At 44.2% G+C, this 18,001-nt stretch overlaps 1 protein-coding gene across 5 annotated transcripts in view; it reads left to right on the top strand.

The window, feature by feature from the left end:
• diaph2 (diaphanous-related formin 2) overlaps positions 1-18,001 on the top strand; it is a 759,144-nt gene that overhangs the window by 265,197 nt on the left and 475,946 nt on the right. For all 5 annotated transcript variants that reach the window (XM_045717986.1, XM_045717985.1, XM_014199083.2 and 2 more), the window contains one exon: positions 7,873-7,987. In XM_045717986.1, the coding sequence (XP_045573942.1) occupies positions 7,873-7,987 (115 nt within the window). The remainder of the gene's footprint in view (positions 1-7,872; positions 7,988-18,001) is intronic.

Consider the following 18,001-nt stretch of genomic DNA (forward strand, 5'->3'; position numbering starts at 1 on the left):
TTCTAAAAATTCACCTTTCCAGAAACAAGTCTCTCACTGTTGCCGCTTGCTATAGACCTCCCTCTCCCCCCAGCGGTGGCCTCGATACCATATGTGAATTGATTGCCCCCCATCTATCTTCTGAGCTCGTGATACTAGGTGACCTAAACTGGGACATGCTTAACCTGTTGGGACTAGGGGGCAGTATTTTCACGGCTGGATAAAAAAACGTACCCGATTTAATCTGGTTACTAATCCTACCCAGTAACTAGAATATGCATATACTTATTATATATGGATAGAAAACACCCTAAAGTTTCTAAAACTGTTTGAATGGTGTCTGTGAGTATAACAGAACTCATTTGGCAGGCAAATGAGACATTTTCTAACAGGAAGTGGATACCTGATGTGTTGAATTACCTTTAAGCCTATGCCATTGAAACACACAGGGGTTGATTAATGTTTTGGCACTTCCTATTGCTTCCACTAGATGTCACCAGCCTTTACAAAGTGTTTTGAGTCTTTTACTGTGAGATCTGACCGAACAAGAGCCATGGAACGGTGATGGCCGATTAGACTCTGGCGCGCGAGTTCATGTTGGGTACCCTCGTTCCAATACGTTATAAAAGAGAATGCATTCGTCCACCTTGAATATTATTCATGTTCTGGTTAAAAAGGCCCTAATGATTTATGCTATACAACGTTTGACATGTTTGAACGAACATAAATATATTTTTTCCCCTCGTTCATGAAGTGAAGTCCGGCGGGCTTAGATCATGTGCTAACAAGACGGAGATTTTTGGACATAAATGATGAGCTTTTTTGAACAAAACTACATTCGTTATGGACCTGTGATACCTGGAAGTGACATCTGATGAAGAGAATCAAAGGTAATGGATTATTTACATAGTATTTTCGATTTTAGATCTCCCCAACATGGCGGCTAGTCTGTATCGCAACGCGTATTTTTCTGGGCGCAGTGCTCAGATTATTGCAAAGTGTGATTTCCCAGTAAGGTTATTTTTAAATCTGGCAAGTTGATTGCGTTCAAGAGATGTAAATCTATAATTCTTTAAATGACAATATAATATTTTACCAATGTTTTCTAATTTTAATTATTTAATTTGTGGTGCTGACTTGACTGCCGGTTATTGGAGGGAAACGATTTCCTCAACATCAATGCCATAGTAAAACGCTGTTTTTGGATATAAATATGAACTTGATAGAACAAAAAATGCATGCATTGTCTAACATAATGTCCTAGGAGTGTCATCTGATGGAGATTGTAAAAGGTTAGTGCATCATTTTAGCTGGTTTTATGGTTTTGGTGACCCTGTCTTTGAATTGACAAAACATTACACACAGCTATTGTCAATGTACTCTCCTAACATAATCTAACTTTATGCTTTCGCCGTAAAACCTTTTTGAAATCGGACAACGGGGTTAGATTAAGGAGATGTTTATCTTTCAAAGGGTGTAAGATAGTTGTATGTTTGAAAAATTTGAATTTTGACATTTATTTGGTTTCAAATTTGCCGCTCTTGAAATGCACCTGCTGTTGATGGAGTGCACCACGGGGGGGACGCTAGCGTCCCACCTAGCCCATAGAGGTTAACACCCCGGCCATCCTACAATCTAAGCTTGATGCCCTCAATCTCACACAAATTATCAATGAACCTACCAGGTACAACCCCAAATCTGTAAACACGGCACCCTCATAGATGTCACCCTAACTAACTCGCCCTCCAAATACACCTCTGCGGTTTTCAATCAAGATCTCAGCGATCACTGCCTCATTGCCTGCATCCGTAATGGGTCTGCGACCAAACAACCACCCCTCATCACCTAAAACACTTCTGCGAGCAGGTCTTTCTAATCAACCTGGCCGGGGTATCCTGGAATGACATTGACCTCATCCTATCAGTAGATGATGCCTGGCTATTCTTTAAAAGTACCTTACTCACCATCTTAAATTAGCATGCCGACACTCAAAAAATGTATAACTAGGACTAGATATAGTCCTTGGTTCACTCCAGACCTGTCTGCCCTTGATCAGCACAAAAATATCCTGTGGCGTTCTGCATTAGCATCGAATAGCCCCAGTGATATGCAACTTTTCAGGGAAGTTAGGAACAAATATACACAGGCAGTTAGAAAAGCTAAGGCTAGCTTTTTCAAACAGAAATGTGCATCATGTAGTACTAACTCAAAAAAAGTTCTGGGACACTGTAAAGTCCATGGAGAATAAGAGCACCTCCTCCCAGCTGCCCACTGCTCTGAGGCCAAGAAACACTGTTACCACTGATAAATCCACTATAATTGAGAATTTCAATAAGTATTTCTCTACGGCTGGCCATGCTTTCCACCTGGCTACCCTTATCCCGGTCAACTGCCCGGCACCCTCCACAGCAACCTGCCAAAGCCCCCACCATTTCTCCTTCACCCAAATCCAGATAGCTGATGTTCTGAAAGAGCTGCAAAATCAGCTGGGCTAGACAATCTGGACCCTCTCTTTCTAAAATTATCTGCCGGAATTGTTGCAACCCCTATTACTAGCCTATTCAACCTCTCTTTCGTATCGTCTGAGAATCCCAAAGATTGGAAAGCTGCCGCAGTCATCCCCCTCTTCAAAGGGGGTGACACTCTAGACCCAAACTGCTACAGACCTATATCTATCCTACCCTGTCTTTCTAAGGTCTTCGAAAGCCAAGTTAACAAACAGATTACTGACCATTTCGAATCCCACCGTACCTTCTCCGCTATGCAATCTGGTTTCAGAGCTGGTCATGGGTGCACCTCAGCCACGCTCAAGGTCCTAAACGACATCGTAACCGCCATCGATAAGAGACATTACTGTGCAGCCGTATTCATCGACCTGGCCAAGGCTTTCGACTCTGTCAATCACCACATTCTTATTGGCAGACTCGACAGCCTTGGTTTCTCAAATGATTGCCTCGCCTGGTTTACCAACTACTTCTCTGATAGAGATCAGTGTGTCAAATCGGAGGGCCTGTTGTCCGGACCTCTGGCAGTCTCTATGGGTGTGCCACAGGGCTCAATTCTCGGGCCGACTCTCTTCTCTGTATACATCAATGATGTTGCTCTTGCTGCTGGTGATTCTCTGATCCACCTCTACGCAGACGACACAATTCTGTATACTTCTGGCACCTCTTTGGACACTGTGTTAACTAACCTCCAGACGAGCTTCAATGCCATACAACTCTCCTTCCGTGGCCTCCAACTGCTCTTAAACGCAGGTAAAACTAAATGCATGCTATTCAATCGATCACTGCCCGCACCTGCTCGCCCGTCCAACATCACTACTCTGGACAGCTCTGACTTAGAATACGTGGACAACTACAAATACCTGGGTGTCTGGTAAGACTGTAAACTCTCCTTCCAGACTCACATTAAGCATCTCCAATCCAAAATTAAATCTAGAATCGGCTTCCTATATCGCAACAAAGCATCCTTCACTCATGCTGCCAAATACACCCTCGTAAAACTGACCATCCTACCGATCCTCGAGTTCGGTGATGTCATCTATAAAATAGCCTCCAACACTCTTCTCAACAAACTGGATGCAGTCTATCAAAGTGCCATCCGTTTTGTCACCAAAGCCCCATACACTATCCACCATTGCGACCTGTACGCTCTCGTTGGTTGGCCCTCGCTTCATACTCGTCGCCAAACCCACTGGCTACAGGTTATCTACAAGTCTCTGCTAGGTAAAGCCCCGCCTTATCTCAGCTCACTGGTCACCATAGCAGCACCCACATGTAGCACGCGCTCCAGCAGGTATATCTCACTGGTCACCCCCAAAGCCAATTCCTCCTTTGGTCGTCTTTCCTTCCAGTTCTCTGCTGCCAATGACTGGAACAAACTGCAAAAATCTCTGAAGCTGGAGACTCATATCTCCCTCACTAGTTTTAAGCACCAGCTGTCAGATCAGCTCACAGATCACTGCACCTGTACATAGCCCATCTGTAAACAGACCATCTATCTACCTACCTCATCCCCATACTGTATTTATTTATTTATCTTTCTCCTTTGCACCCCAGTATCTCTACTTGCACAGTCATCTTCTGCACATCTACCATTCCAGTGTTTAATTGCTATATTGTAATTACTTCGCCACTATTGCCTATTTATTGCTTTAACTTACCTCATTTGCACTCACTGTATATAGACTTTTTTATTTTCTTTTGTTCTACTGTATTATTGACTGTATGTTTTGTTTATTCCATGTGTAACTCTGTGTTGTTGTATGTGTGAAATTGCTTTATCTTGGCCAGGTCGCAGTTGCAAATGAGAACTTGTTCTCAACTAGCCTACCTGGTTAACCTGTTGGGTCTAGGGGGCAGCATTTGCACGTCTGGATAAAAAAAATGTACCCGATTTAATCTGGTTACTAATCCTACCCAGTAACTAGAATATGCATATACTTATTATATATGGATAGAAAACACTCTAAAGTTTCCAAAACTGTTTGAATGGTGTCTGTGAGTATAACAGAACTCATTTGGCAGGCAAAACCCTGAGACATTTTCTGACAGGAAGTGGATACCTGATGTGTTGTATTGACTTTAAACCTATCCCATTGAAAAACACAGGGGTTTAGGAATATTTTGGCACTTCCTATTGCTTCCACTAGATGTCACCAGCCTTTACAAAGTGTTTTGAGTCTTCTGGAGGGAGATCTGACCGAACAAGAGCCATGGAACGGTGATGTCCCATTAGACACCTGGCGCGCTACTTCATGTTGGGTACCCTCGTTCCAATACGTTATAAAAGACTATGCATTCGTCCACCTTGAATATTATTCATGTTCTGGTTAAAAAGGCCCTAATGATTTATGCTATACAACGTTTGACATGTTTGAACGAACGGAAATATATTTTTTCCCCTCGTTCATGACGAGAAGTCCGGCTGGCTTACATCATGTGCTAACGAGACGGAGATTTTTGGACATAAATGATGAGCTTTTTTGAACAAAACTACATTCGTTATGGACCTGTGATACCTGGAAGTGACATCTGATGAAGAGAATCAAAGGTAATGGATTATTTACATAGTATTTTCGATTTTAGATCTCCCCAACATGACGTCTAGTCTGTATCGCAACGCGTATTTTTCTGGGCACAGTGCTCAGATTATTGCAAAGTGTGATTTCCCAGTAAGGTTATTTTTAAATCTGTCAAGTTGATTGCGTTCAAAAGATGTAAATCTATAATTCTTTAAATGACAATATAATATTTTACCAATGTTTTCTAATTTTAATTATTTAATTTGTGACGCTGACTTGACTGCCGGTTATTGGAGGGAAACGATTTCCTCAACATCAATGCCATAGTAAAACGCTGTTTTTGGATATAAATATCAACTTGATAGAACTAAAAATGCATGCATTGTCTAACATAATGTCCTAGGAGTGTCATCTGATGGAGATTGTAAAAGGTTAGTGTATCATTTTAGCTGGTTTTATGGTTTTGGTGACCCTGTCTTTGACTTGACAAAACATTACACACAACTCTTGTAAATGTACTGTCCTAACATACTCTAAATTTATGCTTTCGCCGTAAAACCTTTTTGAAATCGTAAAACGTGGTTAGATTAAGGAGATGTTTATCTTTCAAATGGTGTAACATAGTTGTATTTTTGAAAAATTTGAATTTTGACATTTATTTGGATTCAAATTTGCCGCTCTTGAAATGCACCTGCTGTTGATGGAGTGCACCACGGGTGGCACGCTAGCGTCCCACCTAGCCCCAAGAGGTTAAATAAAGGTGAAATAAATAAATAAAAACTGTACTATACAGTAGGCCAACTCATATTCTGTTCTTCTGAAATACATTTTCTTCATATCATAATGTTTCTCTAGAACTGCAAAAAATAAATAATGGATTTATTGGGATGGTGTATATTAAATTGATTTAATAGTCTTGTTTAAATGTAGATGTTCCAAAGGCTCGCATCAGTGGCCTGGAGATGCTAAACGTGTTTATGTTAATTAGTGGTCAATTTCCATGAATCCGGCAGTCTTTTGCATGACAATACCCGGCTGACATGACAAAATGTAATGACGTCCACAGCCCTAGTCGCTTGTGCTCCTGTATTGTCTGTATCCTTTTTACAACAAACGCCTCCTGTCAAGTGGTTCCCCCTCACTCTCTCTCTAGTGAGTGCCCTTGCAACTTGCGTTGCCTTGTCTCGTTAAGGGGCTAATAACACAGGTTGCAATGAGAAACCAATTGTCCCGGCCCACACTGTGTCATGACCGTGTCATCATCACAGACCAAGGCACTCTACGCAACCCGTAATGGACTTCTGAAGGACATCGCCACGCACATTACTAACCAATTATCAAGCACAAATACAGCAAGATGTGGTTGTTGTCAGTTCTGTATGTACAGGAGCCTGCCATCGGGCCACGGTATGATACGGCGGGCCAGGGTTGGAGCCAGGATAAACAAAGGGCCGTTTTGTTCCATGTACAGAGTTGAAAGGCGGGTGAAGTCAACAAGAACTTTCAAGTCTCGGGATGAGGTCTTCTAGGCACATCTAATTATTTTGCACAGTCACATTTATGTAGTAGAGAGATGTCCCTCTTGGTGAGAACGCTTGCTGTCTAGTGTTTTAATCAACTGTGAGGAATATAGAGGTAGAACCAATGGTGAGGTGAAGGGAACATATATGTAAACGACAAGCTAAGACAAAACTATATGAATCCTTGCAAAGCTTTGGTGAATTTGGTTTGTTCATCTTTTTGTATCCTACACAAAGACAAAATATTTATTTATTTACAAGAACGGAATATATTACTAAAGATGGATCCAAAATATTTACTATATGTTGACAAACACTAGCATATGGACTTTGAAAATAACAAATAGACAGACTAAATGGCCAATACACTGAAGCTTTCAATTAGCTAGACAGAGCGCCTACAGCTTGTCAATAAGTAACTCACACAGCTGCGTTTTGCAGGACTCTGGGAGTACGTCCATCCAGCCTAATCTCTCAAAAATGGACCTGAATAGTTTATTAGCCTGGGACGCAACATTGGAATAATCCAAGATGGGCCGTAACACTGTAATAATCCAAAATGCACCTAAACAGGTATTTGATCAATTCACTTGTAATTTGATCAATGTCACTATCAATACTGCTCAATAGTTTTCATATCGATGGCTTATACTTGCCTGACGACTCATCCTGCATTTAATTCCGCTGTTCTGTTGATCGCTCCATACATTCGTTGTGGAGAAGAAATGTGGGTGTGGCGTTTGGCCGGAGCAGTGTGGATGGGTTAATACAGAATAGATTTTCACAATATCTCGGCATATTATTGTATGATTATTTCATGACAATTGTGACTATTATGATTATTTGAACCGAAGTAATATACCTAGTCACTGATGATATATTTTGTGACTGGCCAATGTATTTATTGCGTTGGATAAGCTTTATTAAAAACAGGAAGTGACAGGCTGAATGGTGTTCATTGTGGTTGCTAAATAGTTATACCCGTCTCCATGCAATCCTTGCTCCTCACAGAAAGTCATCAATCCATCTGTACAAGAGCCCTCAATATTACAACATAAAAAAAACTGTGGGACGTGTGTCATAGTAAAAAGGTGCTTGAAATCGCTAGCAACATGAACAAACTTTATCAAACTGTGTTTTGCGGTAAATGAGGGGAAAGAAATGGAGTGCAATGTGCAACATAACGGGTGAACTCCAAAGCGCGCACACACAAAATGCTTCACCGTTTCTAGGTGAGAGGGGTTTGAAGAAGTGGCATTTAAGTGGAGTTGCAGCCAGACCCCTTGTGGAAGGAATGGCAGCTGCTGATTGGGCCTTGCGATAATGGAATCCTCCTTGTCGTTGCAGATAGTGCCTCAGGAAATGGCGGAGAATTGCTTCTGGATCAAAGTCAAAGAGGAGAAGTTTGAAAATCAAGAATTCTTTGAACAGCTCTCCCTCAGCTTTTCCTCCAGGACCAAAGGTAAGCAGGCCCCATCAGGCCCCATCTATCTCTACTCCTTTACTAATGAATCTACACACACACTTCGTTTGGCCACCCGGGTCTGGGAAAACAATTGGCTTTCATCTCCTGACACTTTAAGAGACCATTTGTCTCTGAAATGTTAATTATAGTTAAACCACCCCCCTTTTTTTTGTCTTTGAACAATCCGGCTGTGGATGGTTGTGGGTTGAAATCTCTGAGCCAATTAGTGGTTCTGCTGCTGCTGTTGTTGATGCTGTTGTTATTATTGTTGTTGTTGTTGTGCTGTGTTAGTGGGTATTCTTTGAATTTGTTGAGTGGCTTTCAGAGTATGTGTGCACGTGATGAAAAGGACTCCCACACAATGTGAATTCTTGTGAAAAAGTTAAAAGGTGTTGTGTATGTGATTGCGTTTCTCTGTGTATATCTGTATGCTTTTGCACATATCTTTGTGGGTTTGTATGTACAGTGCATTCAGAAAGTATTCAGACCCCTTGACTTTTTCCACATTTTGTTACGTTACAGCCTTATTCTAAAATGGATTAAATAAGTAAAAAATCCTCTATCTACACACCATACCCCATAATGACAAAGCAAAAACTGTTTTTAGAAATGTTTGCAAATATATAAAAAATATAAAAAACTTATACCTTATTTCCATAAGTATTCAGACCCTTTGTTATGAGACTCGAAATTGAGCCCAGGTGCATCCTGATTTCATTGATCATCCTTGAGATGTTTCTACAACTTTATTGGTATATTCAATTGATTGGACATGATTTGGAATGATACACACCTGTATATATAATGTCCCACAATTGATAGTGCATGTCAGAGCAAAAACCAAGCCATGAGTTCAAAGGAATTGTCCGTAGAGCTCCGAGACAGGCTTGTGTCGGGGGGTACCAAAAAATGTCTGCAACACTGAAGGTCCCCAAGAACACAGTGGCCTCCATCATTCTTAAATGGAAGATGTTTAGAACCACCAAGACTCTTCCTAGAGCTGGCAGCCCGGCAAAACTGCGCAATTGGGAGAGAATGGCCTTGGTCAGGGAGGTGACCAAGAACCCGATTGTCACTCTGACAGAGCTCCAGAGATCCTCTCTGGAGATGGGAAAACCTTCCAGAAGGAAAACCATATCTGCAGCACTCCAGCAATCAGGCCGTTATGGTAGAGTGGCCAGACGGAAGCCACTCCTCAGTAAAAAGCCCACTTGGAGTTTGCCAAAAGGCACTTAAAGACTCTCAGACCATGAGAAACAAGATTATCTGGTCTGATGAAACCAAGATGGAACTCTTTGGGCTGAATGCCAAGCGTCACGTCTGAAGAAAACCTGGCCCCATCCCTACGGTGAAGCATGGTGGTGGCAGCATCATGCTTTGGGGATGTTTTTCAGCGGCAGGGACTGGGAGACTAGTCAGCATTGAGGCAAAGATGAACGGAGCGAAGTACAGAGAGGTCCTTGATTAAAACCTGCTCCAGAGCTCTCAGGACCTCCGACTGGGGTGAAGGTTCACCTTCCAACAGGACAACGACCCTAAGCACACAGCTAAGACGATGCAGGAGTGGCTTCGGGACAAGTCTTAATGTCCTTCAGTGGCCCAGCCAGAGTCTAGATTTGCAAAAATGGCACAACAAAACAAGTTTTTGCTTTGTCATTATGGGGTATTGTGTTTAGATTGATGGAAACAAATCTATTTAATCAATTATAGAATAAGGCTGTAACATAACAAAATGTGGGAAAAGTCAAGGGGTCTGAATACTTTCTGAATGCTGTGTGTGTGTGTGTGTGTGTGTGTGTGTGTGTGTGTGTGTGTGTGTGAGAGAGTGAACTGAGGACCGTCACACTTGACTCTGCCCTTTTCCAGTCGAGTAGACGCTCCTCCACAGGGGCACCCGGTGAAGAAAGCTCAGGGAGTATACTCTTGTCCCGGCCAGTTGCTTTCAGAGATCTAACTTGTTGATGAGTAACACCATCAGAAGGACAGCAAGTTTGTGATTTGAGGGAGAGAGGCTGTATGGTGGTGGTGTGTTGGCTGGATATTTCTCCCATGACAATGCCAGTGATTTCCTGGTCTCTGACAGCATGTGTAGTGTGTACACACTCCTCTAATCCCTGCCCTAGTGGGAGGGAGGGCTAAAGGGCCTGTTATCACAGCCCTTCTGGAATCACAGCCCTTCTGAGTTGTTGGGGGTGATGACTACCCAGCAGCCCTCACTGTTCTGTTGCGTCTCCTCTCCTTCTATTCTCCACCTTCTCCTTTATTTTTCCTCCCCTCTCCTCCTTCTCTTCTCTCCTCCTGTCCTTCTCCTCTCCTCTCCTCCTTCCCCTCTCGCCTCTCCTTCTCCTCTCCTCCTCCCCTTCTCCTCTTCTCCTCCCCTCCTTTTCCTCTATTCTTTTTCTCCCCTCCTCTCCTTCTCCCCTGAAGACTACATAACAATATTCATCTTCCTGTTTTTCTTTGAAATAAACAGCAATATAGCCCCTAAGCTGGGAGGTGATGTGTTGGCACAATACAGATGAAGAGAATAACGTAATAGCGGAAACAAGGGAGCAGCTATAGCCGGGCTTAATGAAGCCACGGGGAAAGGCCCCAGAGACGAGTCTCTGCTTTCTCTGCAGGAGAGACAACGAGACACTCTCTGTTCTGCAACTGTGATACCATGACACCTCTGTTATTCAGCAACACCCGAAAACAACCAGGGGGGGGGGGAGAGAGGTTTTTGCTTTGTTCTGTGCCGTTCAGCAAGGGAGAGATATATCACAAGGCAACCATATCGTTCCAATGGAGCAACATGGTTACTAATTAACACCAGCCATAATGAATAGTCGATTTTGTGTGCTGTATTTCTCTGTTCTTTCAGAAGTGTAATTCCATTTTCACCTTGGACAAACAAGGGATTCAGATCCTGTATAAAATAAAACACTGCTTAATACAGTATTATGCAGTATTTGTACTGTATTCCATTTGCTATCCTATTTAATCTACATTCTTATAATTTTTTGTTTCCTTTATTTGTATTCTATAAGGTCTATGAATTATAGGCACATTAGCCATACCTCTGCTTTACATTTCTTTGTCTTTTTTCAAATTCTAATTCTCCCTCTTTCATGGAACAGCCTGGTTCTATAGGTAAGCCCCGCTCTCCCGCTGGCAGCTTGGAAAGGCATGATATAGCGGATTCCTCTGGGAGATACCTTAGCTGGATCCCTATCAATTACGCCCACAGCATGTTCACTGATTCAGCTCTTCTCCATCTATTGTTGAAACAGAACATGAAATGCTCATGAATGAAAAATGCTGTTTAATGTTTGATATCCTGAGTTCCATTCTCTTATATTCTTTTGAAGGCATAGTTAAAAGCGAGTGACAATGTGTGACGGTATCGCGGAGGGAAGTGATGGATTTGACCAAAACCTCATCTTTTTTTCTTCTTTTACCTTCACTTTACAATGGGAATCATTTAAACTGGTGAGATCTAAGGATGCGTTAGATTAAGATTTGCTTTAATGTTTTCCCGTTATTCAGCCTTTGTCGAAGAGCCTGACCCCATGTGTATACTGACTGTTGAACTTTCGATTCCCAGCAGTCTTGACAATGACACATGAAGTTGAGCTTCCTGTACCAGATGAAGGGTATTCTGTTTTTCTAGAGCGTGAGATGAGGTGATATTGGTATCTCTACCATTAGTAAGAGAATGGTACAGGTGGATAGGGCCTGAGTAGGGTAATACGTTCACAAGACCTTACCGTCACACCATATTACTAAGGATTATAAATCCTCCCAGTAAACCTGCCAAACGAGTCCCAACTCGAAACCAACTTCATTTGTCAGGGAAATTGCCCCTTTATTTATGTAGTGGAGCGTTTGGGCTGCGCTCCGTGTTGGTCTATCTAGTGGAGGGTTTGGGCTGCGCTCCATGTTGGTCTATCTACATTTTACATTTTAGTCATTTAGCAGACGCTCTTATCCAGAGTGACTTACAGTAGTGAATGCATACATTTCATACATTTTTTGTTGTTGTTGTACTGGCCCCCCCGTGGGAATCGAACCCACAACCCTGGCGTTGCACACATCATGCTGGCGTTGCAAACACCATGCTCTACCAACTGAGCCACAGGGAAGACTAGCGGAGGGTTTGGGCTGCCCTCCGTGTTGGTCTATCTAGTGGAGGGTTTGGGTTGCGCTCCGTGTTGGTCTATCTAGTGGAGGGTTTGGGCTGCGCTCCGTGTTGGTCTATCTAGTGGAGGGTTTGGGCTGCGCTCCGTGTTGGTCTATCTAGTGGAGGGTTTGGGTTGCGCTCCGTGTTGGTCTATCTAGTGGAGGGTTTGGGTTGCGCTCCGTGTTGGTCTATCTAGTGGAGGGTTTGGGTTGCGCTCCGTGTTGGTCTATCTAGTGGAGGGTTTGGGTTGCGCTCCGTGTTGGTCTATCTAGTGGAGGGTTTGGGTTGCGCTCCGTGTTGGTCTATCTAGTGGAGGGTTTGGGTTGCGCTCCGTGTTGGTCTATCTAGTGGAGGGTTTGGGCTGCGCTCCGTGTTGGTCTATCTAGTGGAGGGTTTGGGCTGCGCTCCGTGTTGGTCTATCTAGTGGAGGGTTTGGGCTGCGCTCCGTGTTGGTCTATCTAGTGGAGGGTTTGGGCTGCGCTCCGTGTTGGTCTATCTAGTGGAGGGTTTGGGCTGCGCTCCGTGTTGGTCTATCTAGTGGAGGGTTTGGGCTGCGCTCCGTGTTGGTCTATCTAGTGGAGGGTTTGGGCTGCGCTCCGTGTTGGTCTATCTAGTGGAGGGTTTGGGCTGCGCTCCGTGTTGGTCTATCTAGTGGAGGGTTTGGGCTGCGCTCCGTGTTGGTCTATCTAGTGGAGGGTTTGGGTTGCGCTCCGTGTTGGTCTATCTAGTGGAGGGTTTGGGTTGCGCTCCGTGTTGGTCTATCTAGTGGAGGGTTTGGGTTGCGCTCCGTGTTGGTCTATCTAGTGGAGGGTTTGGGTTGCGCTCCGTGTTGGTCTATCTAGTGGAGGGTTTGGGTTGCGCTCCGTGTTGGTCTATCTAGTGGAGGGTTTGGGCTGCGCTCCGTGTTGGTCTATCTAGTGGAGGGTTTGGGTTGCGCTCCGTGTTGGTCTATCTAGTGGAGGGTTTGGGCTGCGCTCCGTGTTGGTCTATCTAGTGGAGGGTTTGGGTTGCGCTCCGTGTTGGTCTATCTAGTGGAGGGTTTGGGTTGCGCTCCGTGTTGGTTTTTCTTGTCCCCCTTTTTTTCTCCATCATCCCTCCTTCCCCCCATCTTTGCTGGGGTGTCTATAACTAAAGCACACATTGTCAGACTGAGGTGAAAGATGAGGCAAGCAGGTGTAAATGTGTTCCCTGTGGAGCTGCCCCCTGAAAATGGTGCAAAAAGGCTTCTGTTTAACTCGCCTTTACTTGGGAGTCATGTTTGTTACTCACATTGTCTGAAAAACACACCACACTCTTTTATAGGCCCCTGAGATGTCTTACTTTCTCCAGTGCACATTTCATTCATAGGGCTTTACCTCAGAAAACAATTGAGTGCAAGACTGGCGGTATCCCCCGCTGCTTTACGAGCCTTGCCATTTAATGGGTTTTAACAAGAAAGGGAAATCATCAACAGGGATTTGCAGCTCTGCTTCTGGCCTCTTAAGATGATCCGATTTCTACTGTATTTCCAATTAGGGCTACCTTGCTGCAATTACAGCTAGCATCCCCACTGCTTGAACCCAGCGGTATTGGCAGAGGGGCTTGCTCAAAGCATGCAGAATCTTTGAATATAGGAATTAGCCTGTTCGCATTACTTTACATTTAATTTACTCACCAAACTGTAGCTGTTTGCCAGGCTGCAGAGATGGTAATGAATTGTGTCGATATCCATTGGATTCTAAGGCCCCTTGTTCACCTCAGTGGATTGACCTGATTTTCCCAGGAAGAGAAGTGATACTTTGACCTTTAGAAAGCCAAAACAGCACTACAGGGGGGCTCCTGTGGTACAGCCAGGCCACCCACTGTCCTTGTCCCCTGATAACCTGCTAAGGAGACCCCTATCACTCATCACCACCTTCCAAGACTGAAAAAGGGGAGGTCAATAATTCTCCATCTCCTTTAAAGCTGCCCCCAAACAACCCCTTCTCTCTGCCAGGCCAGACCTTGCTGCGATGCTGGGGGAAATGGAAGTGTTTCCTTGTGCCAGGTTCTATTAGTTCTGTCTTATTTCAATCGGCTCTGGAGTGCACAGTGCTTCTTTGTATTGTTATATTGTTGTTTGGCATTTCCCTGCTCCCTCCCTACCCCCCTCTCTCTCTTTCCTTCCCTCCCTTTCTCGTTCTCTCTTTTCTTTACCCCGGACTCCTTCACTTGGTGGTATCAATCAGTGGTTCTGCCTGCGTTCAGCTTCGGGGATCAAATCAGATGCACTTGTGGTTTGAGTGCCTAGCATGGCCTGCTGCATTTGAAAAGTCATTCGGTTGGCCGGGCTTTTCAGTTCTGTTTGAAATAAGATTGATGTTGGCAAACTTTTTCAACCCCCATTCTCCTAATAGGTTTTTCTCCATCTCCAACATCGCCTGCTAAACAGACAGAGGACATATGCCTCGACATAATGATGACATGTGTTTGAGGCCTCTGAATGTTTTAAGGAGACCCCACTGCTTTTCATCAGTCCGTGGCAGCAACAAAACGAAGAGAGAGAGAAACCAACCGTAACAAAACAACTACAGTAGCATAACAGTTAAATAATACCCCATATGTCTTCTGTATAACAAAGTAGGGCTGGGATAATACCAGTATTGCAATATGTTTTCCATGGCAAAAATTAACACTAGTCGGACCAAAGTGTTTGTCCTTTAACTGTTTGGTCCTCTAACGGTTTGGTCCTGCTGTATGTAAGATATTGTGCTATATCTTGGAAAATAAATAAATGTGACTCTAGATGACAACATAATGATGTTTGTTTCCAACATTAAGGCTGTTTTCCTGAAGAAGTTAAATCAACTCGGTGTTTTGTTTCTTTGCCATGATAGTAACCAGTATGGTGATTCTGGTATGGTCCCAGCCCTGTTTGAAAGTGTGTCAATATTTATACATATTTTTCGGCATATAAATTATTACGATAACAGTTAATTGACCTTATTGTATGAAACCGAATATGACTTTAATTATTTAATCTATTTAACCAACTCTACTGTCCTTCTGCATCTCTAGTTTAGTGTATCATAGAGTGGATGGATGGCTGTGTACAGTAAGTGGTCTGTGAGTACGGGTCCCTTGTCATTGCTGTACACTACACGAGCCGTTCTACCCATAAGCCTAATGAAGATGCATGTAAATAATTGGGCTGTTAGCCGGCCCAGTCATTATCCTCGGGGAGGAGACTGGCAGCTGCACTCGACCCCTCTGAGCGAGGTCACCGGTCCCTCCCTCTCCCAGCATGCTTCTGTGTTAAAGACGGCGATGCCGCTAATGAGCCTGACGCTCCGTCCGGTGCCCACCCGTGGTGGGCAGGGAGAGAGAGATGTCACGGTTTACAGGTCGAGAAATTACTGTTTGGGTTCGGAGCTATTGAAATCCCCTCTGTACTTAATAAAAGTGAGGTCTTAGATTATTTTTGAAGTCACAAAGAAGCTGTCATTTGATATAGGCTTGCTGTATATTTCTTCCCCTGATGGACATTTGCTAGAGTAGAGGTGTCTGAACATGTGATAGAGGCTTGCTGTATATTTCTTCTCCTGATGGACATTTGCTAGAGTAGAGGTGTCTGAACATGTGAAATGGTGTTTCCAATTTAAACGTTAATTAACAACTGCAATGACAGAGAGATGCAACTTTTGAAAATTAATAAGCTTGCCTCCCCGACACACTCCAAACTGTGAAACCCATGCTCCAGCCAAAATCACAGAAGGTTACTATTTTTTGTAATATCTCTGTGTGCATGGATTTATTCCCAATTTTGTGCAGAGCTTACCCACTCCCTCTACCCATCATCCACCTCTGGTGTCCTGCTGTCTTTTAACCTTACCACTAATGCCCAGTTCCCATTTCCAGAAAGAAAGCCAACCTTAATGCATCTAAAGGTCAACTCTGAAGGAACAGGACCAAACCGTGGCCAAACCCACAGTCCCAGAGATAACTCTGGCCAGAGCTTCCCCATTTATCACCCAGGATTTGATCATATCCCTCAGCTTTCCTCCCAACCCCCTCCAGCCCCCATTAGAACCTCCCGTCGCTCCCGCCCTTGCCAGTGCACACCAACCACCAGCCGAGCCTCAATCCCTTCTACAAAGCCCCAGCAGCGGGGTGGTAATGACCCTGCCACAGCGCCGGTAATGATGGAATCAGCGGGGGTTTAGCTGGCTCCCTGATGCCCTAATAAGTCCCCTAATAACTCCTTTAACACCCGGGCTGACCTGGTACCCTGATCAAAAGCGCTCATGCGTGGCAAAGTCTCCTCAGAGGATACCAAGCCTGAACTGCAGTACTTTCTAAACAGGAAGGGCGGCCTTCGCCAATGCTTTGAGGTCCCTGTCCAGTAACCGCACCAGTATTCAGACTCCCCTGGGGATCCATAATGGACATGCCAGTACTTCTCTCTATTGGACTGTTGCTTCAAATCATGAAGGGGGGCTGCCTCCAATTCACAGAGGTCCCTGTCCGGTAATGGCACACACACCCACTCCCCATCCCAGAGGAGAATGTCCATAATGGGTAGTACCTCTGGTTCGCTATTGGGCTGTTGCTTCAGGGTCACCCAGTAACAATGGGAGTCACACAAGGCATCTACACTGAGTGCACATAACATTAGGAACACCTGCTCTTTCCATGACATAGACTGACCAGGTGAATCTAGGTGCAAACTATGATCCCTTATTGATGTCACTTGTTAAATCCACTTCAATCAGTGTAGATGAAGGGGAAGAGACAGGTTAAACAAGGATTTTTAAGCCTTGAGACAATTGAAACAGGGATTGTGCATGTGTTCCATTCAGAGGGTGAATGGCGAAGACAAAAGATTGAAGTGCCTTTGAACGGGGTATGGTAGTAGGTGCCAGGCGCACCGGTTTGTGTCAAGAACTGCATCGCTGCTGGGTTTTTCACACTCAACAGTTTCCCGTGTTTATCAAGAATAGTCCACCACTCAAAGAACAGCCAGACAACTTGACACAACTGTGGGAAGCATCGGAGTCAACATGGGCCAGCATCCCTGTAGAACCCTTGACACCTTATGGAGTCCATGCCCCGACAAATTGAGGGTGTTCTGAGGGCAAATGGGGGTGCAACTCAATATTAGGAAGGTGTTCCTAATATTTGGTATACTCTGTGTAGATGATCTATTTTACTCTCTCCGACAAAATAGAAGAATTATAATTGTGAAGAAGTTCCACTTTTCATCCCATCAACTCCAGACCACCAGATGATAATTGTAACCATTTGAGAAGCTGGTTACTGAGCAAAGCGACACGAACCTACACCGTCATCAGAATGTCTTCGAAGACACAGACAATGTAATAAAGGCTGTCGGAGGCACCATTCCACAGAAGAGACCCCCCCCACTGTGGGACTGTTCTCTAGTCTGGCTCATATTAACAGCACAGAGTAAGATGATAAAGGAATCTTTTGATAACCTGTGTGTTGAAGATGTTGGGAACAGGGGTTTGATGGCCTCCCTGAGGACAGCGTTGTTTATTGCTGATGTTGTTTACTGAGATGAGGGGAGCATCTGCCAGAGCAGCCTCAGTCTTCATGTTTTCCTCTCTTCCCTTCTCTCTCGAAATCACCATCCTGTCCCCCGTTGCATGGCTCCAGAACCCCACTCACCCTAACCCTCATGTTGTCCATCTGGAGTCAAGGCTGCCTAGTTTCTTAGACACACACACACACACACACACAACCGCACATACTCTCACAGCATTGCTTTGCCAAAACAAGATCAAGTGTGTTTGGCGCACACTTCTTCGATAAACCACCACACTGTCTGCAAAAGGAGAGGTTTGCTTCTTGCCCTGCCAAAATGTGTCGCT

Source organism: Salmo salar, chromosome ssa05, assembly GCF_905237065.1.
Source record: "Salmo salar chromosome ssa05, Ssal_v3.1, whole genome shotgun sequence".
NCBI classification, from domain to species: domain Eukaryota; kingdom Metazoa; phylum Chordata; class Actinopteri; order Salmoniformes; family Salmonidae; genus Salmo; species Salmo salar.